At 58.2% G+C, this 24,285-nt stretch overlaps 1 protein-coding gene and 1 non-coding gene across 7 annotated transcripts; one reads left to right on the top strand and one right to left on the bottom strand.

The window, feature by feature from the left end:
* Positions 1-249: 249 nt before the first annotated feature.
* ABCA7 (ATP binding cassette subfamily A member 7) lies at positions 250-23,651 on the top strand. Of its 6 annotated transcripts, none has more exons than XM_064734284.1 (52): positions 250-305; positions 965-1,125; positions 1,603-1,867; positions 1,983-2,076; positions 2,223-2,364; positions 2,438-2,565; positions 2,630-2,751; positions 3,239-3,433; positions 3,514-3,603; positions 3,674-3,899; positions 3,985-4,124; positions 4,200-4,316; positions 4,446-4,625; positions 4,706-4,914; positions 4,999-5,175; positions 5,341-5,563; positions 5,646-5,867; positions 5,962-6,166; positions 6,237-6,353; positions 7,028-7,199; positions 7,341-7,472; positions 8,143-8,282; positions 8,359-8,496; positions 9,208-9,419; positions 10,226-10,298; positions 10,538-10,740; positions 10,818-10,866; positions 11,347-11,409; positions 11,780-11,797; positions 12,672-12,814; positions 12,891-13,015; positions 13,091-13,189; positions 14,066-14,261; positions 14,776-14,870; positions 15,046-15,078; positions 15,853-15,958; positions 16,047-16,121; positions 16,816-16,985; positions 17,054-17,231; positions 17,317-17,432; positions 17,585-17,729; positions 17,816-17,939; positions 18,028-18,160; positions 19,214-19,334; positions 19,434-19,496; positions 19,573-19,679; positions 20,217-20,358; positions 21,155-21,289; positions 21,977-22,080; positions 22,720-22,812; positions 22,891-23,128; positions 23,202-23,651. In XM_064734284.1, the coding sequence occupies exons 3-52, from the start codon at positions 1,802-1,804 to the stop codon at positions 23,340-23,342; spliced, it is 6,735 nt and encodes a 2,244-aa protein (XP_064590354.1). In that variant the 5' UTR covers positions 250-305; positions 965-1,125; positions 1,603-1,801; the 3' UTR covers positions 23,343-23,651. The 6 variants fall into 6 exon arrangements, with proteins under 6 accessions (XP_064590354.1, XP_064590351.1, XP_064590356.1 ...); XM_064734281.1 differs by having other exon boundaries at positions 12,669-12,814; XM_064734286.1 differs by lacking the exon at positions 11,780-11,797.
* A 285-nt stretch (positions 23,652-23,936) lies between these two features.
* Positions 23,937-24,043, bottom strand: LOC135459022 (U6 spliceosomal RNA). Its single transcript, XR_010442958.1, has one exon. It is a non-coding gene; the product is annotated as a U6 spliceosomal RNA (small nuclear RNA).
* Positions 24,044-24,285: the final 242 nt, after the last annotated feature.

The raw sequence follows: 24,285 nt of genomic DNA, 5'->3' as shown, positions 1-24,285 counted from the left end.
GGATCAGTGGGATGGGATCCATGAGATGAGATAGGACAGGATTCATGCGATGGGATGGGATGAGATCAGTGGGATGGGATAGGACAGGATTAATGGGGATGGGATGGGATGGGATCCATGGCATGGCATGGCATGGGGCGGGATGGGGGCGGGATTCCCACTCCCCGCCCCCCTTTGCCGTGCCTGCCCCTTTAAGAGCCCGTGACGTCACGCCCACGGCTACTTTGTAGCGCGGGGAGGGGCGGGGCCCGCGCGCGCCCGGCGGATTCGCGGGGTCTCTTAAAGAGGCCGCGTAGCAGCTCCAGGTAACGGGGGTCCCGGGCCGGGGGCTGCGAGGGGTGGCAGGAGAGGCGAGGCCGTGTCCCGGCTGCTGGTCCCGGCCGGATGCGTCCCCCCAGCGTCCCCCGAGCTCTTAGTGCCACCCCGCCCCTCCCCAGGCTATCCCCGTGTTCCCATCGCAGCCCCGAACTGTCCCCATGTCCCCTCTGGACTATCCCCATCGTTCCTTCGTGCTGTCCCCATGCTCTCCCTGGGTTGTTCGTGTCTCCCCCGGGCTGTCCCCACATCGTCCCGGTGACTCCGCACCCCGCCCAGAGCGGGGCTCCGTGCGGCCGAACCGGGCTGGGGGACGCGGGCTTGGAGGGCACCGGGAGCTGCGGTTGCTCCGGCGGTTGCCGGGTTCCACCGAGCTCCCCGGTTGCAGCGATGTGGCGTGTTCGTCCTCGTGTGATGAGTGAGCAGATTCCCACGCGAGTCCCCCGGGAGGATCCAGGGATTCTCCGGTTGTTTTGTCCCGAAACGAGCCGCCCTCCCCGCGGGGCTCGGGCTCCCCCGGACCGGCAGTTCGGCTCCGGTTCCAGCGGATGGGGACACTCAGACACCTCTGTCTCCTTGTGTCACCCCCTCCCTGCAGCTCCTTCTTCCTCTCCGTGTCACCCCAGCTGACCCCGGTGCATCCCCGCAGGAATCTACCCCCGGACCCACTCGTGTCGGGCCCCGCAGGCGGATTAGGCGGATTTCCCAGCCGGGATCCTAATCCCGCTGCCCCGTGCCCGTTTATCCCGCCCGCTCCCGGGACCCGGCTTAGCCCCGGGCGCGGGCGGGCGGCGGCAGCGCGGGGCGCCGGTGAGTGCGCGGCCCCGGGGCAAAACGAGGGGCAAATCCGGGGCTCCCGGTGACCGGGGAGCCGCCCCGGAGCTCGGTTCTCCCCGGGGCGTGGGCGGGTGCAGCGGGCGGAACGCGGCGGGTTGGGTCGTGCCGCCGCCGCCGCCACCGGGCTCGTCACGGAGCCGCCTTGGCAGAGCTTTGCTGCCGGGCCCCGGAGCTGCTGGCCCCGCTTCAAGGGTGGGTGAATTCCCGGGAACTTGGCAGAGAGGGATGCGGGTGTCGGAGCTCGCCCTCGAGCCCGCTGCACCGGAGCAATTCCGCTCCTGGGCTGATGAGAGCCCCACCCACATCCCTCTCATGGGGAAACTGAGGCACGGGCAGGTCTCAGCCTCTCCCGGGCTGCCCAGCTCCTTCCTGGGGTGCCGGCATGGGCAGTGAATCGTGCTCCTGGCTCCTGGACAGAGCTCATGCCCTATTCTGCTGCTTTTGGTTTAGGAAAGAATGTGATTTGAGCCTTTAGCTCCGCAAAGGAGCTTTGCTGCCGGAATGCCGTCCGGCTCCTGCCGGCCCCGGAGCTCAGCGCTGTGCCCGGCACCGTGCCCGGGCTGTGATAAGCCCCGAAGCAGAAGGGAGTGAGAGCCCGATCGTCACCCCCAGCTCGGGGCTGCCCCTCTGCTCTCAGCCGGACCGAGCGATGGCCGTGGGCACCCAGCTGGGGCTGCTGCTCTGGAAGAACTTCACCTACCGCCGGCGGCAGCGGGTGAGTGGGCGATCGGGGTGGGGCAACCCCGAGCCGCTGGTGCCTGGCACGGGGGCAGGCAGAGCCCTGGACGCTGATGGGCACCGGGAGCCCACCAGCCTCGCGTCTCCCCCAGATCCAGCTGGCTATCGAGATCCTGTGGCCCCTGTTCCTCTTCCTTATCTTGATCTCAGTGCGGCGATCCCACCCGCCCTTCAAGCAGCATGAGTGTGAGTGTCCCTGAGCCAGCCGAGCCCCCTCTGTGTGCCCTTCGGGGTGACACCAAGGGGACAAACACGGGAGGCGGTCACAGGGTGCTCGGGTGTGTGTGGGGAGTCCCACAGTGCCCCCCTGAACCTGCCTCCCTCTCCCTCAGGCCACTTTCCTAACAAGGCGCTGCCCTCTGCGGGGACCCTGCCCTGGCTGCAGGGCATCATCTGCAACATGAACAATCCCTGCTTCCGACACGCCACGGCGGGAGAGGCCCCGGGCGTGGTGGGCAACTTCGATGGCTCCATGTGAGCGGCGGGGCTGGGGATCAGCACAGCGGGGCTGGGCGGGGGTCTCACTGTCCCCTGTCCCGTGTCACAGCGTGTCCCGGCTCCTGAGCGAAGCCCGGCAGGTCCTGCACCGCGGGCACGGGCAGCGCCTCCTGAGCAGCTTCTCCCGGCTCCTGCCCGCCCTGCGCCGGCTCCGGGACAGCGGCAACCAGCGGAGGGGTGAGCACCGGGAGCGGGGGGTGCCGGAGGTGCCAGAGCCCTTGTCTGACCGCTGCTCCCCCAGCTCTGCCGGTGAGGGAATACTTGAGAGAGGACGAGACTTTCTCCCGGTTCCTGCGGGACAACACATCCCTGCCCCCGGCGCTGGTGCATGAGCTGATGGGGGCTCGGCTCAGCCCTCGCATCGTGAGTGTCCCGCGCTGCCCATTCCCGGTGCCCGCTCCTAGTGCTCGCTCCCGCTGCCCATTCCCGGTGTTCATTCCCGGTGCCCGCTCTCGGTGTTCACTCCTGGTGCCCATTCCCGGTGTTCACTCCCGGTACCACTCCCGATATTCACTCCCGGTGCCCGCTCCCAGTGTTCGCTCCCGGTGCCCATTCCCGGTGTTCATTCCCGGTGCCCGCTCTCGGTGTTCACTCCCGGTACCACTCCCGATATTCACTCCCGGTGCCCGCTCCCAGTGCCCACTCCCGGTGCCCGCTCCCGGTGTTCACTCCCGGTGCCTGTTCCCAGTGCCCCCTCTCGGTGTCCCCTCCCGGTGTCCCCTCCCGGTGCCAACTCCCGATGTTCACTCCCGGTGCCCATTCCCGGTGCCCGCTCCCGGTGTTCACTCCCGGTGCCCATTCCCGGTGCCCGCTCCCGGTGCCCCCATCCTGACTCCCCCCCTCCTTCCAGTTCTCCTTGGCGAGCCTTCGCCTCCCGCTGAAGGTCCTGGTCTGCAACGCCTCGGTGCTGGGGGGATTCCTGGTGGGCAGCGACGCCGACTCCACCCGGAGCCTGCAGCAAGAGCTCTGCGCGCTGCCCACCTCCCAGCTCCGTGCCATGGAGGGCTCCTTTCTCTCCCAGATGGACTTCCCACGGCTCCTGGCGGTGAGCCCCCAGCTCGGCCGGGTGCTGGGAGGAGGCCGAGACCCCTGGCCTCCCCTGACCCCTTCTCATGTCCCGTGTAGGAACAGCTGAGCTCAGAGCTGGGCGGAATCGCCGGCACCGTGGAAGCTTTGGGCAGCTTCCTGCGGGATGCAGCATCCCTGATGGAGGAGGTACAGCCCTCATTCCCCTGCCCATCCCACCGTGTCCCTGTCCCCTCTCCACTCACCCCACTGTTCCCAGGTCTCCTCCATGCCCAGCCTGGCTGAGCTGCGTCAGGAGATTGAGGGGCTGAGGGCCCCCAACAGCAGCACGGGTGCATTCAGAGCCCTGTCCCGCATCGCCTGTGGCCACCCCGAGGGCGGGGGGCTCAGGATCCCCTCCCTCAACTGGTACGAGGACAACGATGTCAAAGCCTTCCTGGACCGTAACACCTCAGAGCACAAACCCGTGGCCTCAGGCAGCACCAGTGAGTGTGGGGGGCTTAGCCAGGGGCTGTGGGGGGCTGCTGGTGGTGGTGGGCTGGTGGTGAGGGCTCAGCTCTGCACCCCCAGGTCCCTTCTGCAGGGAGCTGCTGCACAGCCTGGAGTCCAGCCCCCTGTCACAGATCTTCTGGAGGGGGATCAAGCCCCTCTTTGTGGGGAAGATCCTGTACACCCCACCTGGGCCTGGCCCCGACAGCGTCATGGCTGAGGTGAGTGGGGGCTGTGGGGGGCTGCAGGGGTTTGGGTGGGTCTCATCCCAAACCTGCCTCATTTCCCTCACACAGGTGAACCGAACCTTCCGGGAGCTGGCGGTGCTGGGGGAGCTGGGGGGTGCCTGGCAGGAGCTGGGACCCCGAATCTACACCGTCCTCAACAGCAGCCTGGAGATGCAGGTGCTCCAGGTGTGTGAGCCCGGACTCCTGCCATTGCTGTGGGGTGCAGGATGGGCTGTGCTGGGGTGCAATGAGTGGGGTGGGATGCAGCTGGAGCAGGGTGGGCTGCATGGCCTCCCACACCCTGCTGCTTTGCAGGAGCTGCTGCTGGCCCCCAGCACAGCCCAGATCCTGGATGGGTTCCTCAACGGCACCTCCTGGAAGCTGCCAGAGCTGGTCACGTTCCTGACGGGGCCAGCAGGGGGACCAGGCCTCACCTGGCACCAGGTGTACGCTGATGTGGACGCAGTGCTGAGCACGCTGTCACAGTTCATGGAGGTTTGTGCCACCCTGCTAAGGGTGAGTTGGCCTCTTGCACCACCCGTGCCCTCTGAGCCCACCTACCCTCCCTCCCACAGTGTGTCTGCCTGGACAAGATCGAGGCAGTGGCCACCGAGGAGCAGCTGGTAGCCCGAGCCCTGGAGCTGCTGGAGGAGCAGCAGTTTTGGGCTGCAGTGGTCTTCCAGCCCCCCATCAATGCCACAGCCCCCGGGCTGCCACCCCACGTCCGCTACAAGATCCGCATGGACATCGACGACGTCACGAGGACCAACAAGATCAAGGACAGGTTGGGGGATGCTGTTTGTCCCCATGGCCACCCTGTGCTGATTGCCAGGAGATCCCTGGTGCCAGCACCGTGCTCTGCCCCCAGGTTTTGGGACCCAGGCCCTGCTGCTGACCCCTTCAGTGACCTGCGCTACGTCTGGGGGGGCTTCGTGTACATCCAGGACCTGGTGGAGCAGGCGGTGGTGAGGGTGCACACTGGGGCTGCCCCACGGACCGGGGTCTACGTCCAGCAGATGCCCTACCCCTGCTACGTGGATGATGTGTGAGTAGAGGGGCAGCCCCAGACCCTTTGGGGACAGTTGGGTGACCCACCTGCTGCAGCATCACTGCACCATGGAGGTGGCACAGGGCTGGTCGTGCCCTGGTGTCCCTGGCCCAAGAGAGGAGTGTGGAGCTAAGGGTGGAATGGCTGGTGGTATCTCCCCAGGTTCCTGAGGGTCCTGAACCGCTCGCTGCCTCTCTTCATGACTCTGGCCTGGATCTACTCCGTGGCCATGATCATCAAGGGGGTGGTGCACGAGAAGGAGACGCGTCTCAAGGAGACCATGAAGACCATGGGGCTGAGCAGCGGGATCCTCTGGCTCAGCTGGTTCCTCAGCAGCTTCATCCCCTTCCTCCTCAGCTCTGCCCTCCTTGTCCTCATCCTCAAGGCAGGTTGGAGGTCTCAGGGGGCAGCATGGGTGGGAGCCAGCATGGGAGGCTCCACAGGCTCCAACCCGCCTCCATCCACAGCTGGGAAACATCCTGCCCTACAGCGACCCAGCAGTCATCTTCCTCTTCCTCGGCACCTTCTCAGTGGCCACCATCAGCCAGTGCTTCCTCATCAGCACCTTCTTCCCCCGTGCCAACCTGGCCTCGGCGTGTGGTGGCATCATTTACTTCTCTCTGTACCTGCCCTACGTGCTGTGCGTGGCCTGGCGTGACTACATCACCTTCCCGCTCCGTGTCCTTGTGGTGAGCTGGGATCTGCCCCTCTGCCCTGCCCTTGCTGCTCTGGGTTTGCCCCCATGCCAGGCTTTGCCCTCACTGCCCTTCTGGCTGTCCTCAGAGCCTGCTGTCCCCCGTGGCCTTTGGTTTTGGCTGTGATTACTTCTCCCTCTATGAGGAACAAGGGGTGGGCATCCAGTGGCACAACCTGGCTGCCAGCCCCGTGCCAGGAGACCCGTACAGCTTTGCTGCAGCCATGGGGCTGCTGCTGCTGGATGCTGTCCTCTATGGCCTGGCCACCTGGTACATCGAGGGTGTCTTCCCAGGTGAGTGCAGCCCCTCCCTGACCCCCAGCTGCCACTCAGCCCTGGCCCCAATTAACCCCTTCTGCTGCAGGTCAGTATGGGATCCCCAAGCCCTGGAATTTCCCCTTCCTGAAGAGCTACTGGTTTGGGGAATCATCCTCATCTGGGCACTCCCTGTACCACAGCAGCTCCCACACTGCACCCCAAGGTGAGTCCCTGCCCATCCTGGAGCTGTGTGGCTGAGGGCAGTGGCCATGGAGCCCTCCAGCCCAGGCCTTCACCCCAGAGGAGGGCCCTGCACCCCATGGCAAGGGGACATCTCTGGGGACACCTCTGGAGACAGAGCTGGGGACACCTTTGGGGAAACCTTTGGGGACAGGGCTGGTGCTGGGGACAGAGTTGCTGGGGTGTTTTGGGGTCACTGCTGGGGAGGTTTTGGGGTCAGTGGTGGGGAGGCTTTGGGGTCAGTGACAGGGGGGTTTTGGGGTCAGTGACAGGAGGGTTTTGGGGTCAGTGACAAGGGGGTTTTGGGGTCAGTGACAGGGGGGTTTTGGGGTCACTGACAAGGGGGATTTTGGGTCACTGACAAGGGGGTTTTGGGGTCAGTGACAGGGGGGTTTTGGGGTCAGTGACAGGGGGGTTTTGGGGTCAGTGACAAGGGGGCTTTGGGGTCAGTGACAAGGGGGTTTTGGGGTCAGTGACAAGGGGGTTTTGGGGTCAGTGACAGGGGGGTTTTGGGGTCATTGACAAGGGGGCTTTGGGGTCAGTGACAAGGGGGTTTTGGGGTCACTGACAAGAGGGTTCTGGGGTTGCTGCTGGGAAGGTTTGGGGTTGCTGCCAAAGGGGTCCTGGCCGGAGCTGTGACCCCTTGGTGGCTTCCAGTGCTGGTGGAGGAGCCACCTGCTGATCTCCAGCCCGGCGTCTCCATCCGCAACCTGGTGAAGGTTTATGGCAGCAGCGGCCGTGCAGCCGTCAACGGGCTGAGCCTGGACTTCTACGAGGGGCAGATCACATCCTTCCTGGGCCACAACGGCGCTGGAAAGACCACCACCATGTGAGACACCCCAGAGGGGCTGCATGGCCATGGCTGGGGACAGGAGCCGAGCCTGACTCTGTCCCCACACAGGACAGGGTGCGCTGGCCCCAAGCCTTGCTGCCCCTGTGCTCCATGACCCGCTTTTCTCACCCCTTCCAGGTCCATCCTGACTGGCCTCCTGCCCCCCACCTCGGGCACTGCCTACATCCTGGGCTGGGACATCCGCTCCGACATCGACAGCATCCGCAAATCCATGGGGATGTGTCCCCAGCACAACGTGCTCTTCGACATGTAGGCATGGCTGGGGCAGTGTGGGGAGCGATGCAGGGCTGTCCCCTCATTCCCTGTGCCAGGTCGTGGAATTTGGGGTTTATTGCAAAGGGCCTGGGTGCAGGGCCCTGCTGGGAGCTGCAGCCACAGCTCAGAGAAGAGAAAGGTAGAGAGGATGAGAGGGTAAGAGAGTAAAAGGAGTAAGAGAGTAAAAGGGGTAAGAAGGCTAAGAGACAAGAGCTAAGAGAGTGAGGTTCCCGTTACAATACCATAAATCTTCTTCTGTTTTGAATATTCTGATTCTCACTAACCAATCTAGTACAATATACAAATCCTATAGCACTTCCATACAGCCTATAAGAATCATTACATTACCATACTGTGTTACATTTTAAACCCTAAAAACTCCTCTTTGGGCCCCTTCTGCCAAGCTGGCAGGGTCTGCTCTGACCCTTGGGGCTGCCTGCAAGCAGAGGGTGTTGTTCCATCAAAAGGGGATTACCTTCAGCCAGCCACACCATTGTTTTCCAGTTGTTCAGTAACTAAAGGATCTCAAATCTTGCTTTCATTTCAATCTCCCTTAGAGCTTCTATATTCTCAAAATCTTTTGCCAGGCAATCACATTTATCAGGCTTTCCTCTTTCATGTCCCCCAACACCCCTCACCTTGCCTTTCCCCCCTGTCCCCACAGCCTGACGGTGGAGGAGCACGTCTGGTTCTACGGGCGGCTGAAGGGGCTCTCGGAGCAGCAGGTGCAGGAGGAGATGGAGCAGCTGCTCCAGGACACGGGGCTGCCCCACAAGCGCCGGGAGCAGACCAGGAACCTCTCTGGTGCGTGCAGAGCTCGGGCTGGGTGCCGGGGAGGGGCTCCATGGCCCGGAGCCCCCACAACGCCGTCCCTCTGCAGGCGGGATGCAGAGGAAGCTCTCGGTGGCCATCGCCTTCGTGGGCGGCTCCCGCGTGGTGATCCTGGACGAGCCCACGGCTGGCGTGGATCCCTTCTCCCGCCGCAGCATCTGGGAGCTGCTGCTCAAGTACCGCAAAGGTGGGGCCGGGAGCCTCAAATCTCACCTGGCAAGGGGGGATATTTACAGACACGAACAAAACGGGGCTGCTGGGAAAGTGCTTCGAGCTGTTTGTTTTTCAGCATCAGTCTCGTTACATGGTTATGCTAATGGGAAGATGCTAGCAGCTCACAGTCTAGGCAGCAGGCTAAAAAACTTAATGTTACAACTCACTTTATAAGTTTCTTGACCAATCACACAAAGCAAAAGCACATTGACAGTATTTATATCTGTATAGTATATATTCTATATTGACAGTAGTTCTATCCAATCACTACAAGCACACATACCTTTGGTTAAAACAATGCTTACTTATTTCGAATACAATACCCACTTGTAAGCCTCAACGCACAGAGCTCTATTATTAATCTTTAACCCTCCTAATATCTTGCTAGATAAACTTTCTGCAGCTTAGAGAGATATTCAGACAAGCATTAATACACAGGCCATTGCTCTATTTGCCCTTGCCTTTTCTACAGTTTGAATAATTTCTCTGCTGACTTATCTCATGGCTGTTGCTTTAGCTCTACTTACAATTCTGCTGTATCTGACACCTGCCTTTTGCAGCTTTCCCAAAACCCTCTAATTTTATGGATTCCCACACAAATTCACCCTCTGAGCCCCCCCAGCTTTGGGAGAACCTGCAATGGGGGGGGTCCAGCAAGGGGGTCAAGCCTGTTTCTGGTCCCCAGGTCGCACCATCATCCTGTCCACCCACTACATGGACGAGGCGGAGCTGCTGGGGGACCGCACTGCCATCATCTCCCAGGGCCGGCTCTGCTGTTGTGGCTCCCCCCTCTTCCTCAAGGCCAGGCTTGGCACTGGGTACCACCTCACCCTGGTGAAGAGGGACAGGAGCGGGACAGGCGGCAGCACCGGCACCGTCCCCGGTGTCACCAAAAAGGTGGGAGCCTGATGGTCGTCCCCCAAAGGGCAGCCAGTGTGTTGCTGCAGGACACAAAACAACATGATGCACACACTGCTGCTCTCAAGGTGAAGAAAATTGAAGTTTGTTTTCTGACTCCAACATTTACAGTTTTCCAAAAGTGACAGTGGATTGGAGGGTGACAGTGCCACCTCTCCAATGGCACTGGACGAACCAACAGTCCATCAAATTTCTTCTCCTCCATGAAAGAATGCAAAATAATGAGTTATTTACAGGAAGTGTGTGAGAAAGTTTGCCACGAGAATGTAAACATCAGAAAGCTTAGAAAAATCTTAAAAAATCAGGGTGACACCCCCAGGGAACTGGCACAGGTGTGAGGTGTCCCCATGTCACCATAGGACATGAAACAACATGAGCGCACACACTGCTGCTCTCAAGGTGAAAAAAGGGAAGTTTATTTTCTGACTCCAACATTTATCAATTTTTCAAAAGTGCCAGTGGATTGGAAGGTGACAGTGCCACCTCTCCAATGACACTGGACAAACCAACAGTCCATCAGATTTCTCCTCCTCCTCATAAAAGAATGCAAAACATTCTCAAATGTTAAATAAGTTAATAATAATTCTAATAAGTTAAATAATAATTCTAAATAAGTTATTTACAGAAAGCGTGTGAGAAAGTTTGGCACAAGAATATAAACATCAGAAGGCTTAGAAAATCTTCAAAAATCAGGGCGACACCAGTGTCTCTGTCCTGGGTGTTGGGGGGCACTGGGAGCCAGGTGCTGCTGTGGGGTGCCAGGCTCCAGCCCCCCTTTCCTGCAGGATGGCAGTGACTCGGAGCACAGCAGTGACACCGGCCTGGGCAGCGAGCGGGGCAGTGATGCCAGCACTGTGGGTGAGCGTTTTGTCCCCTCAGTGTCACCCTCAGCTGCTCCCCAAACATCCCCCATCAGCCAGGGGGGCTGGGAGTGCATGTGCCCCCTCTCCCCCTTTTACTGGAGGTGCACAAGGGGGTCTCCATCCCTTCCATCTCCCCTGGGACCCTCAGGCTGGGCACACGGAGCTGTGGCCAGCTGTGCCAGCTGTGCCAGTGGCTGCTGCCCCTGAGGTTTCCATCCCTCCCTATCCTTCCAGATGTGGCCCAGCTGTCGGCGCTGATCCAGAAGCTGGTCCCCGGCTCCAGGCTGGTGGAGGACATCGGGCACGAGGTGCTGTTTGTCCTGCCCTACAGCGGGGCCAGGGATGGGGCCTTTGGGGAGCTGTTCCGCGAGCTGGACGCGCGCCTGGGCGAGCTGGGGGTCTCCAGCTACGGCATCTCTGACACCACCCTGGAGGAGGTACCAGGGGGGGCTGTGCTCAGGGGGCTCCAGGGGGTTTCCCTCTGTGTTTAACACCAGCCCTCCCACACCCACAGATATTCCTGAAGGTGGCTGAGGACACAGCACTGGACGCTGACACTGCAGGTAAAACCCCTCAGTGCTGGCTGGAGCTGAGCTCTGGGGTGCAGGGAGGGTTGGGGAGGTGCTCAGCAGCTCAGAGAAGAGGGGTGGGGTGTCCCCAGCACTCTGCAAAAGCTGGGGACACCATGGATGCAGATCCATGTGTCCTTGGCCCTGTGTCACTATAGGACACGAAAAAACGCAAGTGCCACCACTGTTCTTAAGGTGAAGAAAAAATGAAGTTTATTTTCTTACTCTAGCACTTACAGTTTTCTAAAAGTGGCAGTGGATTGGAGGGTGACAGTGCCACCTCTCCAATGGCACTGGACAAACCAACAGTCCATCAGCTTTCTCCTCCTCCATAAAAGAATGCAAAACAATGAGTTATTTACAGGAAGTGTGTGAGAAAGTTCACTACAAGAATGTCGACATCAGAAGGCTTAGAAAATCTTAAAAAAACCAGGGTGACAGTCCTGCCCTGGCATCTTGTCCTCATTTTTCCAGGCACCATGAAAGGAGCAGCCCCTGGCGAGATGGGAGACGGGGATGTGGCTGATGGAGAGCTGGGTAAGGACGGGGCAGTGGGACCCCTGAGCTGTGCTGAGAGACCCCCACCTCCATCTCCTGGGCTGGGGTGATGGCACGTGTCCATCTGGGCAGCTGTCCATCCCTTCAAGCTGGGGGACACTCAGGGACCCTCGTGCACCCCCGGTTTTGGGGTGTCCCCAGAGCAAAGATCTGGGGTGAGGATGGGTTTGGGGAAGCCCAGCTCTGCACAGGATTTGGGATGGGATATGAAATGCCAGGGGGAAGAACTCTTGAGGGAGAACTGGCATGGAGACAGCCATTCTGGGAGGGGGCTGTGATGGTTTGGGGCACCAGCTCTGCCCTGGGTGGGCACTGGTTGTAACCCCTCTCTCCTCTCCTTTACATTGAGCCAAAGGAGCCAGGCGAGGTAGGAGCTGGGGGGAGTTTGGGGGGGCTGGGGCCTCCTGTATGCAGCATCCCATCCCTGCTGGGCTGGGGGCTGTCTGAGGGGGCTGGGGGCTCCCAGTATCCCATCCCTGCTGGGGTGAGGGCTGGGGGCAGTTTGGGGAGGCTGAGGGCTCCTGTATGCAGCATCCCATCCCTACTGGGGTAAGGGCTGTTTGGAGGGACTGGGGGCAGTTTGGGGGGGCTGGGGACTCTTTGGGGGGCTTGGAGTTCCTGCATGCAGCATCCCATCCCTGCTGGAGTGAGGGCTGGGGGCAGTTTGGGGGGCTGAGGCCTCCCATTATCCCATCCTTGCTGGGCTGGGGAATATCTGGGGGGCCTGGGGGCTTCTGGATGCAGCATCCCATCCCTACTGGGGGGGGGGGCTGATGGCTGGGGGTAGTTTAGGGGGGCTGGGGGCTGTTTGGGGCCACTTGGAGCTCCTGCATGCAGCATCCCGTCCCTGCTGGAGTGAGGGCTGGGGGCAGTTTGGGGGATTGGGAGCAGTTTGGGGGCTTGGAGCTCCTGCATGCAGCATCCCATCCCTGCTGGAGTGAGGGCTGGGGGTAGTTTGGGGGGTCTGGGGGTTCCTGTATGCGGCATCCCATCCCTGCTGGGCTGGGGGCTGTTTGGGGAGTGCTGCATCCCATCCCTGCTGGGGGCTGTCTGAGGGGGCTGGGGGCATTTTTGGGGGGCTTGGAGCTCCTGCATGCAGCATCCCATCCCTGCTGGGCTGGGGGCAGTTTGGGGTTCCTGCCTGCAGCATCCCATCCCTGCTGGGGTATGAGGATACCCCTGCCATTCCCCTGTCCCCCTGGCACGACTCCCTTGCCAAATCCCTCTCTTCCCCGCAGCAGAGGAGCCCCGGGAGACCGACCTGCTGCGGGGCCCGGCGTGCGGGCGGGTGCGGGGCTGGGCGCTCACCTGCCGCCAGCTCCGCGCCCTCTTCACCAAGAGGATGCTCCACGCCCGCCGCAGCACCCGCGGCTTCCTGGCGCAGGTGAGGCCGAAGGGAGGGAGGGGATGGGGCAGGGTGAGGTAGAACCAACCCTGATCCCCCACCCCGGGCTCCCCAGATCGTGCTCCCCGCCGTGTTCGTGTGCATCGCGCTGCTCTTCAGCCTCATCGTGCCGCCCTTCGGGAGGTACCCACCGCTGCAGCTGCAGCCCTGGATGTACGGGCAGCAGTTCACCTTCTTCAGGTGTGTCCCCAGCCCTCTGCCCGCCCTGTCCCCGCTCCCCCAGTGCCACCAGCTCACTGCTGTGTCCCCCTTTAGCAACGATGCTCCGGGAGATCCCGACACAGCGCGGCTGCTGGAGGCGCTCCTGGCCGAGCCCGGCTTCGGCACCAAGTGCATGAAGGAAGAGGGGAAGGGGTGAGTGTCCAGGGCTGGCTTGGCCCCCTCCTCAGTGCCCTTTAATGCCCACAGGGGGGCTATTGACAGATCACAAACTGCTGTGGAACGTGCCTCGAGCTGTTTTATTTTCCAGCATCAGTCGCATTACATGGCTGTGACAATGGGAAGATGCCAGTGATGCTGGTCGGGGGTTATTTACAGAAACGAACGAGACAGGGCTGTTGGGAAAGTGCTTCAAGCTGTTTATTTTTTCAGCATCAGTCTCATTACATGGCTATGACAATGGAAAGGTGCTAACAGCTCACAATCTAGGCAGCAGGATAGAAAACTTAATGTTACAACTCACTTTATAAGCTTCTTGACCAATCACACAAAGCAAAATCACATTGACAGTATTTATATCTGTATAGTATGTATTCTATATTGACAGTAGTTCTATCCAACCACTATAAGCACACATCCCTTTGGTTTAACAATGCTTGCTTATTTTGAATACAATACCTACTTATGAGCCCTAAAACACAATGCACAGAGCTCCGTTATTAAGCTTCAACCTTCCTAATATCTTGCTAGATAAACTTTTCTGTAGCTTAGAGAGTTACTCTAGCCAAGCATTAATACACAGACCATTGTTCTATTTATCCTTGCTTTTCTACAGTTTAAATAATTTCTCTGCTGACCAATTTCATGGCTGCTGCTTGGCTCTAACCACAGTTCTGCTGTCTCTGAGGCCTGCCTTTTGCAGCTTTCCCAAAACCCTGTAATTTTGTGGATTCCCACACCCACGGAGCAGCTCTGCCACCCGGTGTGATGCTGGGTGGGTCCCACTGCCCCTGGCTCACACCAGGCTGCTAATGGGAGTTTCTCTCTCTTTTTCTCTCTCCTGGTCCCCAGGGCAGGCCTGTGCCCCCCAGCTTCCCATCCCGATGGATTCTCAACCCCTTCAGTGCCCCCATCCCTGCTGGAGGTGCTGCAGCGTGGGAACTGGACACGGGCAAAGCCATCCCCACCGTGCCAGTGCAGCGGGCCAGGGGCACACAGGATGCTGCCCGAGTGTCCCGAGGGGGCCGGGGGGCTCCCCCCACCCCAGGTAACCCCAGCCTGGCAGGGGCAGCCCCAGGGCTCTGTCAGTGCTGGCTGTCGGGGCTCTGGTGTGTGATGGTGGTCACAGGGGTCTTGGGATGAGGGAAGAGATGAGGATGTGACTCCATGTTTCAGAAGGCTTGATTTATTATTTTATGATATATATTATATTAAAACTATACTAAAAGAATAGAAGAAGGGATTTCATCAGAAGGCTAGCTAAGAATAGAAAAAGAAAGAATGATAACAAAGGCTTGTGGCTTGGACAGAGAGTCCGAGCCAGCTGACTGTGATTGGCCATTAATTAGAAACAACCACATGAGACCAATCACAGATGCACCTGTTGCATTCCACAGCAGCAGATAATCAATGTTTACATTTTGTTCCTGCGGCCTCTCAGCTTCTCAGGAGGAAAAAAATCCTAAAGAAAGGATTTTTCATAAAAGATGTCTGTGACATGGTGATGCTCTGGGGCTGCCACAGGGCTGGGTGTCCATCCAGCCCCTCTGTCCATCCCACAGGTGCAGAGGGGCACGGGGGACATCCTTCAGAACCTGACGGGCAGGAACATCTCTGACTACCTGGTGAAGACCTATCCCCAGATCATCCGTCAGGAGTGAGTGCTGGGGCCGGGAACACCAGGGACAGTGTGGGGACACCAAGGGAACACCCTAGGGACACCTGGAGGGAGGGGACACTGCTGGGGACATGGCTGGGTGGGCAGGTGCTGCCCTAACGTCCCCTTGAGGGGTTTCTCTCTCCTCTGACTCCTCCTATCTCATTCCTTTCAGGCTGAGGAACAAGAAGTGGGTGAATGAGCAGAGGTGAGCTGGGCCTGGCACAGCCAGGGGTGGAGGGAGACAGGAGAGCCCTGGTGGGTTTGGGGAGAGCCTGAGTGGTCCCTGTGTCAGCGTTCAGAAACGCATTATCACAAGAATGATTATATGCAGGTGCTTGTATTGAAGAGCTCTGGGTGTCAGGGGTACAAACCCAAATCTGACATGTTCCTCCCAGATTTTGGGATGAACACGTTTTTATATTCTGTCATTATATAACTCTCATGTTAATTATTAAACTTATATTGTTCTATTGTATACATAGATTTCATCCAAGCATGGGCTCCTCATGGCCCCCCTCAAACTTCTAACAGAGTTTCTCATGATTCTTCCTACGATTAAACAATAATTATATTTAATTACTAAACAATCATCACATCTAACAATTATATCATTTATCATATACTGCTTACACAGGTGCAATTTCACATGACCTGGCAAACACAAAGCCTAACATTTTCAGAGTCTATTTTTAACATTTTTCCAGGGTCCCACTAAGTCTAGCTTCTTTCTAATTCCCCGAATTTTATTATTTTAAACCCTTTTACTATCACCTGGGCAGAGGCATCATCCAGGTGCCTTCAGCCCCTTGCTGTGTGTCCCTTACCTGGCACCTGGGTGAGCGGAGGGTTGGGTTTCCACAAGTGTGCCAGGTTTCATAGAACTGTAGAATTTCCTGGGGTGGAGAGGACCCACGTGGATCCTCAAGCCCAGCTCCTGGGAGTGTCTCTGGCAGGTTTGGGAGCTCCATTTCTCCTGCAGGTACGGCGGCTTCTCCCTGGGTGCTGGCAGCTCCCAGGCCCTGCCATCGGCAGCGGAGGTGGATCAGGCGGTGCTGGAGCTCCGTGTGCTGCTCAACATCACCCTGGTACAGCAGGACTCAGCCCCTGGCTCAGCTCTGGGGGTCCCAGGGCTGGGAGACCCCTCCTCACCCCCGTGTGTGTTCCTGCATCCAGGGCAGCCCCTCGGATCGGCTCCTGGCCAACCTCAGCCGCTTCATTGAGGGCTTGGATGCACGCAGGAACGTCAAGGTGTGCCTGAGGGGTGGGAGCTGGGGGCAGCAGGGATGTGGCAGTGGTGACAGTGTTCACAGGGGTTCTTGGATGAGGGAAGAGAGGAGGATGTGACTCCGTGTTTCAAAAGGCTTGATTTATTATTTTATGGTATATATTATATTAAGAAAGGATATATTACATTAAGGATGAGGGAAGAGACAAGGATCTGACTCCATGTTTCAAAAGGCTTGATTTATTATTTTATGATATATATTATATTAAAACTATACTAAAAGAATAGAAGAAAAGGTTTCATCAGGAGGCTGGCTAAGAATAGAATAGCAAAGAATGATAAAGGTTTGTGGCTCGGGCTCTGTGTCCAAGCCAGCTGGGCTGCGATTGGCCATTAATTCTAAACATCTAACATGGACTAATAAAGATCCACCTGTTGCATTCCACAGCAGCAGATAACCATTGTTTACATTTTGTTCCTGAGACCTCTCAGCTTCTCAGGAGAAAAAATCCTAAGGAAAGGATTTTTCATAAAAGATGTCTGTGACAGCAGTGATGTCCCCTCAAGGGGGACTGAGCATGGCTGGGGCTGCAGGGGAGCTGGAACCCAGTGGGGACCGGGGATGCTCCTGGTGGGAGTGGGAGCTGCAGGCACAACCAGGGGCAGTGCCAGCTTGGCTGGGGGACTCCGAGCTGCCCGACCCTCCCCATCCTGCAGGTCTGGTTCAACAACAAGGGCTGGCACGCCATGGTCTCCTTCCTCAACGTGGCCAGCAATGGGCTGCTGCGAGCCCGGCTGCCCCCCGGCACCGACCCCGCACGCTTCGGCATCACGGCCACCAACCACCCCCTGAACCTCACCAAGGAGCAGCTCAGCGAGGCCGCCCTGTGAGTGTGGGCACGGGGGTCCCGCAGCCCCCCCTGGCTCCCGCTGAGCTCTGTCCCCTCCTCGGCAGGATGGCCACCTCTGTGGACGTGCTGGTCTCCATCTGCGTGATCTTCGCCATGTCCTTCGTCCCGGCCAGCTTTGTTGTCTTCCTCATTGAGGAGAGGGTCAGCAAGGCCAAGCACCTCCAGTTTGTCAGCGGGATGAAGCCCATCACCTACTGGCTGGGCAACTTCGCCTGGGACATGGTGGGGATGGGGATGGGGACAGGGATGAGTTCCAAAGGGTCTGATCCCAGCCCTGACCCCTTTCCTTGCTTTTCCACCCCCTCAGTGCAACTACCTGGTGCCCGCGCTGCTGGTCATCCTCATCTTCCTCTGCTTCCAGCAGGAATCCTACGTGTCCTCGGCCAACCTGCCCTCCCTGGTGCTGCTGCTGCTGCTCTACGGGTGATGGGGCAGCGGAGCCCAGCAGGGGCGAGGGGGTTGTGGGGCTGGGGGCAGCTGGGGTGAGGGGTTGTGGTGCTTGGGAGGGTGGGTGCACTCTCAGCCCCCCAGGTTGGAATGTGCACCTCAGCCAGGCCCTGCTGTGCCCCCTGCAGATGGTCCATCACCCCCCTGATGTATCCAGCCTCCTTCCTCTTCAGCATCCCCAGCACTGCCTACGTGGCCCTGACCTGCATCAACCTCTTCATTGGCATCAACGGCAGCGTGGCCACCTTTGTGCTGGAGCTCTTTGTGGACCAGGTGAGCCTTGGGATGCTCTGCACCCCTCATTCCTTCCATGCAGTGCCAGTGCCAGCTCCCCACCCCTCTCCTTGCTGCCCCATCAGAACCTCAACGACATCAACCGTGTCCTGAAGAAGGTTTTCCTCATCTTCCCCCACTTCTGCTTGGGCCGAGGCCTCATTGACATGGTGAAGAACCAGGCAATGGCTGATGCCTTTGAGAGGTTTGGTGAGTCTGGGGGTGTCAGGGCTGCTCCCCCTCCCCAAAGCCCAGCACTGGGGTCCCCTGTTCTTACAGCCCCTCTTGCTGCCTGCAGGGGACAAGCGCTTCGTGTCCCCCCTCTCCTGGGAGCTGGCAGGGAAGAACATGTTTGCCATGGCCATCGAGGGCATTGTCTTCTTCCTCTTCACCCTCCTGCTGCAGTACCACCGCTTCTTCCTGCGCCTGGGGTGAGCAGAACCCCAGAACCCCAGGATCACTGAGAATCAGAATCCCAGAATCCCAGAATCACAGAGAATCAGAATCCCAGAATCACTGAGAATCAGAATCCCAGAATCCCAGAATCACTGAGAATCAGAATCCCAGAATTATTGTGAATCAGAAAACCCAGAATTACTGAGAATCAGAATCACAGAATCCCAGAATCACTGGGAATCAGAAACCCAGAATCCCAGAATTACTGAGAATCAGAACCCCAGAATCACTGGGAATCAGAATCACAGAATCCCATAATCACTGAGAATCAGAACCCCAGAATCACAGAGAATCAGAATCCCAGAATCACTGAGAATCAGAATCACAGAATCCCAGAATCACTAGGAATAAGAATCCCAGAATCACTGGGAATCAGAATCCCAGAAACCCAGAATCACAGAATCACAGAATCCCAGAATCACATAATCACAGAATCACAGAATCCCAGAATCACATAATCACAGGATCCCAGAATCCCTGAGAATCAGAATCACCAGGTTGGAAGAGACCTTTAAACTCATCAAGTCCAACCCAGCCCCAACACCTCAACTAGACCATGGCACTGAATGCTACATCCAGGATTTTTTAAACACATCTAGGGATGGTGACTCCACCACCTCCCCAGGCAGATGATTCCAGTACTTTATCACTCTTTACATGAAAACTTTTTCCTGATATCCAACCTAAGTTTCCCTTGGCGCAGCTTGAGGCTGTGAGCTCTGGTTGTGTCAGTGCTGCCTGGAGAAAGAGCCCAGCTCCACCTGAGCTCAGCCACCTTTCAGGAGCTGTAGACAGTGATGAGGGCACCCCTGAGTCTCCTTTTCTCCAGGCTAAACATCCCCAGCTCCTTCAGTCATTCCTCATGGGGTTTATGTTCCAAGCCCCTCACCAGCCTTGTTGCCTTCCTTCGGATATGTTCAAGTGTCTCAACATCCTTCCTAAACTGGATACCAAACTGGACACAGCACCCTGGGGGTGCTCAAGGGCGTGGACAGCCCTAGATGTGCCCTTGCCACTGTTCCCCACAGCCCACGGGCTCTGGAGCTGCCCTCGCTGGGAGATGAGGACCAGGACGTGGCCAGGGAGCGGGCGAGGGTGGGCAACATCCCCCCACACGGCCACCTCCTGCTTCTGAAGGACCTGACCAAGGTGGGTGGGTGGGGCTGGGCCCTGCTGTGAGCTCCAGCCCCCCCAGGACCCCTGGCAGTGGCAGGAGGGAGCAGCCAGTGCCACCTCTGCTCCATGCAGGTGTACCGGCGCAGGAAGGCTCCGGCCGTGGACCGGCTCTGCGTGGCCATTCCCCCCGGGGAGGTGAGGGACAGACGGACAGACAGACAGCTCTGTGGGCAGGGCCAGGGCTGCCAGTGAGCCTGCTCTGCCCCCACAGTGCTTTGGCCTCCTGGGGGTGAACGGTGCTGGGAAAACATCCACCTTCAAGATGCTGACAGGGGACACGGAGGTGACGCTGGGGGAGGCCTGGTTGAAGGGGCACAGGTGGGTGAATGTAGGGACTCCATGACTTGGATCCTGCTCCATGTCCCCACAGCCATCATCTCTGTCCCCTCTGTGCTCTTCCTGGCCCTTTGTCCTGTAGCCTGCTCCATCCTCATCCTCATCCCTGCAGCTGCTTGTCCTTATTCCCACAGGATCCCTGGCACATGTGCCCATCCCACAGTGTGGTCACCTCTCCCTACCCCATGCTCCCCTGTCCCCATCCTGTGCTCACCTGTCTCCATCCCACAGTGTGCTCACCTGTCCCTGTCCCATGCTCACCTATCCTTGCCCCATACTCACCTGTCCCTGCTCCATACTCACTTCTCCCTGCCCCATGCTCACCTGTCCCCATCCCACAGTGTGCTCACCTGTCCCTGCCCCATACTCACCTCTCCCTGTCCCATGCTCACCTGTCCCCATCCTGTGCTCACCTGTCCCCATCCCACAGCGTGCTCACCTGTCCCCGTCCCATCCTCACCTGTCCCCATCCCATCCTCACCTGTCCCCATCCCATGCTCACCTGTCCCCATCCCACAGCGTGCTCACCGACCTCCAGTCTGTCCACCAGCACATGGGTTACTGTCCCCAGTTTGATGCCATCACGGACCTGCTGACGGGGCGGGAGCACCTGGAGTTCTACAGCCGCCTGCGTGGCATCCCAGAGGAAGAGACCCCCAGGGTAGGGCCTGCTCCCTGTTGTCTTGGTTTGGAAAGGCAGGAGTCTGCTAAGGAAGGCAGGAGCCTCCCCTGAAATGGAGAATGTAAACCCTCCCCATCCCTCTGAATTGCTGTAAATTTTAAATTAAGGGGCTCTCAGGCAAAAATATGGGAGCAGGAAATAACAGTTCTTTAATAGGAAAAATTTAAAAAAAGATAAAATAAACAATGCAGTACACTAGAATAACACTGACAGAGTCAGAACACACCTGACACCCTGTGGATCAGGGTGTTGGCAGCAGTCCTATTGGAAATGTGGCTGCAGCCCTCCTGCAGTGTCAGGGGTGGTTCTGCTGGAGCAGGGATCCTGTAGAGAAGGATGTATTCTTCCTCTGAAGATCCAGTGGAAGAAGAGACAGATGCTGTTCCTATGGGGAATCCAGTGGAGAAGCCATGCTGGTGTCTCAAAACCTCGAGATTATATCTCGGTAGCAATGCTTGGCTGGGGTTCCAGAATCCCCAGATTATATCCAGGCAGGAATGCCTGGCTCCTCCCTCTGGGCTCACATCTCCCAATGGGATGTTGTAGTTCTTATCAGCCATGCAGTGACATTCAATAGCTGTTATCAGCAGATGTCCCCTCCCCAGGGAGGTGTGAATGTGGTCACTCAAAGAGAGAGATAAAGCAAACTGCCCACTTGACAAAAGACAATCTGCCATACAGATGTTAACAGAAAACATCTTGCATTGCAATCTCCAACACCTGTCCTCCCCACGCTATGGAGAGCCCCCCAGGCTCACCCCTCTGTCTCTCACAGGTGGCTCAGTGGGGCATCACCGCTCTGGGGCTGGCCCCACACGCCGACCGGCCGGCGGGCAAATACAGCGGGGGCAACAAACGCAAACTCTCCACGGCCATCGCCCTCCTCGGCTGTCCCCCCGTTGTTTTCCTGGTGAGGGGGGCACTGGGAGGCCCCACAGCATGTCCTGCTTAGTTAGTTCCTGGATAATAAGTCATTTGGGCAGGAATCCTGTCAGGGGAGGGAGCCCTGCAAGGGAGGGCAGGGTTAGGAGCAGCGCTGCGTTTAAGGATGGAATTTTGGTTCATGCAGTCATTAGGGTAGGTAGTTTTAAGACTTTGTGTTTAGGGTGAGGAAGATGGTTGCAGTTATTACAGCATGCAGGTAGAAATTGAGGAGGGTGAGTTTAGGGTTGTAGATGATGATGATTGCTATTCAGCCTAGGTGAGAGATGGAAGAGAAGGCCAGGATTTTTTTTATTTGTGTTTGGTTGAGACCCATTCATCCTCCTAGGGCTGCTGAGAGGATAGCTAAGATAGTTAGGAGTGTAGGATTTAGTGAGGGCAAGGTTATGTATAGTGTGATTGGGGGGAGTTTTATGATAGTAGATAGAAGGAGGCCAGTGGTGAGAGGAGAGCCTTGGAGTGCTTGTGGGAATCAGAAGTGGAATGGCACTGTCCTGGTTTTATTGTGATTGCTGAGGTGAGGATCAGGCAGGACGCTGGGTGGGTAAGTTGGGTGATGTCTCACTGCCATGTGTTGGTTATGGTGGAGAATAAGACAAAGGCAGAAGCAGCTGCTTGGCTTAGGGGGCACCAACTGACCCTGGGCCCGTTGCAGGATGAGCCCACGACGGGGATGGACCCGCAAGCCCGGAGGTTCCTGTGGGAGCGAATCCTTGGTGTGATCCGGGACGGACGGTCCGTGGTGCTCACATCCCACAGGTGAGTGAGTCCCCACAAAGGGGAGCACCCCATTGTTAAGGTGGGGGGTTTTTGGTCTCCCCCAAGCCCCCGCAGCCCTCAGATTTGGCTTAACCCCGAGCAAAGCAGTCCTTATCCAGATAACTCAGTCCCTCTGGGAGATAGAGTGCGAATACCTACAAGCTGTAACTACTACCTTTGGCAAGCTAAGTGATTTCCAGCTCATTAGTGATCATCAGCTCTCTTAGGATTTCAGCTCATGCTTGCTGAAATCCTAAGAGAGCTGATAACCCCATAGGGCTAGGGGCAGAGACAGACAGTGAGAGAGGAGAAAGAGCATCCTGGCAGTTCCACAGCGATGGTTTATTTAGGGGTCTGTGAAGGGTTCCAGCAACAGCTCTTCTGCCAAAAAATGGGCTAAAACAGCCCCTTTTTATAAAGTATAGGGAGATCTAAACTTGTCCAATAGTAAAGGTTAGGGAGAATGTGACCCGTGGAGTTACAGAGATAAGCGAGTCAGAAGGCAGGAGCTTATTTTGCTGTCTCAGCAGTTCCTACTGTTAAGTCTCAGCCCTCCATGGAGTCTGCTACACCCCATAACCCCCCTATGGGCTAGCAGAGTGTCCCTCTGCCCTGGGGGGCTCACACGTGTCCCCCCAGCATGGAGGAGTGCGAGGCGCTCTGCACCAGGATGGCCATCATGGTCAACGGCCGCTTCCGCTGCCTGGGCAGCGTCCAGCACCTCAAGAACAGGTACTGAGTGGGGGGCTAGGGGGTCTCCAGAGGGTGGTGGCCATGGCAGCGCTCACAGAGTGTCCCCTCTGCCCGCAGGTTTGGGGATGGGTACACGGTGGTGGTGCGGGCGGGGGGCCCTGGCCCGGCAGCGGTGCAGGCCCTGCTGCAGCAGCATTTCCCTGGCATTGTGCTGCGGGAGCAGCACGGGGGGCTGCTGCAGTACCACCTCCCTGCCCGTGTCACCTCCCTGGCCGCCGTCTTCAGCCTTCTGGCCGCCCACCGTGGCCCCTGCCACATAGAGGACTACTCAGTGTCCCAGACCACGCTGGACCAGGTACAGGGGAGGCGGTGTGAGGGTGTGGTGGCCCTGTCCCGTGGTGCCATCTCTCATTCTGCCCTTCCTGCAGGTCTTCATGCACTTTGCCCAGGAGCAGAGCGATGGGGACGCCGGGGAGGCGACAGCCTCAGGACAGGATGTGGCCGCCAGTCCCGGGAGGAGGCTGAGCAGGTTCCTGGAGGATGACAGCTACCAGGAGAGCGCTGTCTGAGTGGGCCATGGTGTCCCATGGACCCTCCTTGGATGTCACCACAGCACAAGCCAGGATCACAGGGCTTTGGAGTACTGCAGCCCCCCAGAGCTGCGCAGAAGAGGCCTGGGCACATCCTGCCCACTGGCACGGTGTCACCATCCGACAGGACAGTGGGTGCTGGGTCAGAGTGCCAGGACAGAGCTGGCCCTGGCTCCCCGTGGTGGGGTTGATGCCCTGTGCGGGGCTGAGCTGGATGGGGGGTCTGGGGCTGGCCTTGGGACCCCGCTTGCTGTAACCGAGCAATTCAATAAAAACCCGCGGTACTGCCGGGGGGCTCCATTGCCCTCGCTGTGGGACAGGGTGGGGGCACAGCAGGACACGGGCAGCATGGCGTCCATAAAAAACTTTTCCTAACACCCAACCTAAATTTCCCTTGGCACAGCTTAAGACCGTGTCCTCTCCTGTCAGTTGGACAGAGGGTTGATGCTCGACTGTGCCAGGGCCGCGCCTGGGGGGCTCCCCCGACTTCATGGGGGGCTGGAATGCCCCGCGCCGCTCTCTGGGGGACAAAAAGGTGATCCCAGGGAAACGGCTTCGAGACCGTACCTGGGAAAAAATATGGAACGCTTCACGAATTTGCGTGTCATCCTTGCGCAGGGGCCATGCTAATCTTCTCTGTATCGTTCCAATTTTAGTATATGTGCTGCCGAAGCGAGCACGAATCGGCCTGCCCCCGCAGCAGTATTTAAACCCTTCACAATCAGTAATTTTTACCTCAGTGCGAGCCTGTCTATTTTCCGCCCCCTGCGCTTTTCTTCATATGATCACTCTCCCAAGCGATGCATCCTAAGTTTTTTATTCTAAATCTTCCGCTTTGGTGAAATTTTTTGCCCTTTTTGAGGTCAAACGGCCGCCCGGAGGTGCCGCCCGCGCGCGATGCACTGTGGGATATCTTCTCATT

The sequence above is a fragment of the Zonotrichia leucophrys genome, chromosome 28, assembly GCF_028769735.1.
Source record: "Zonotrichia leucophrys gambelii isolate GWCS_2022_RI chromosome 28, RI_Zleu_2.0, whole genome shotgun sequence".
NCBI lineage: Eukaryota > Metazoa > Chordata > Aves > Passeriformes > Passerellidae > Zonotrichia > Zonotrichia leucophrys.
The sequence above is the reverse complement of the archived record's forward strand: the minus strand, read 5'-3'. Positions and strand labels throughout refer to the sequence as shown.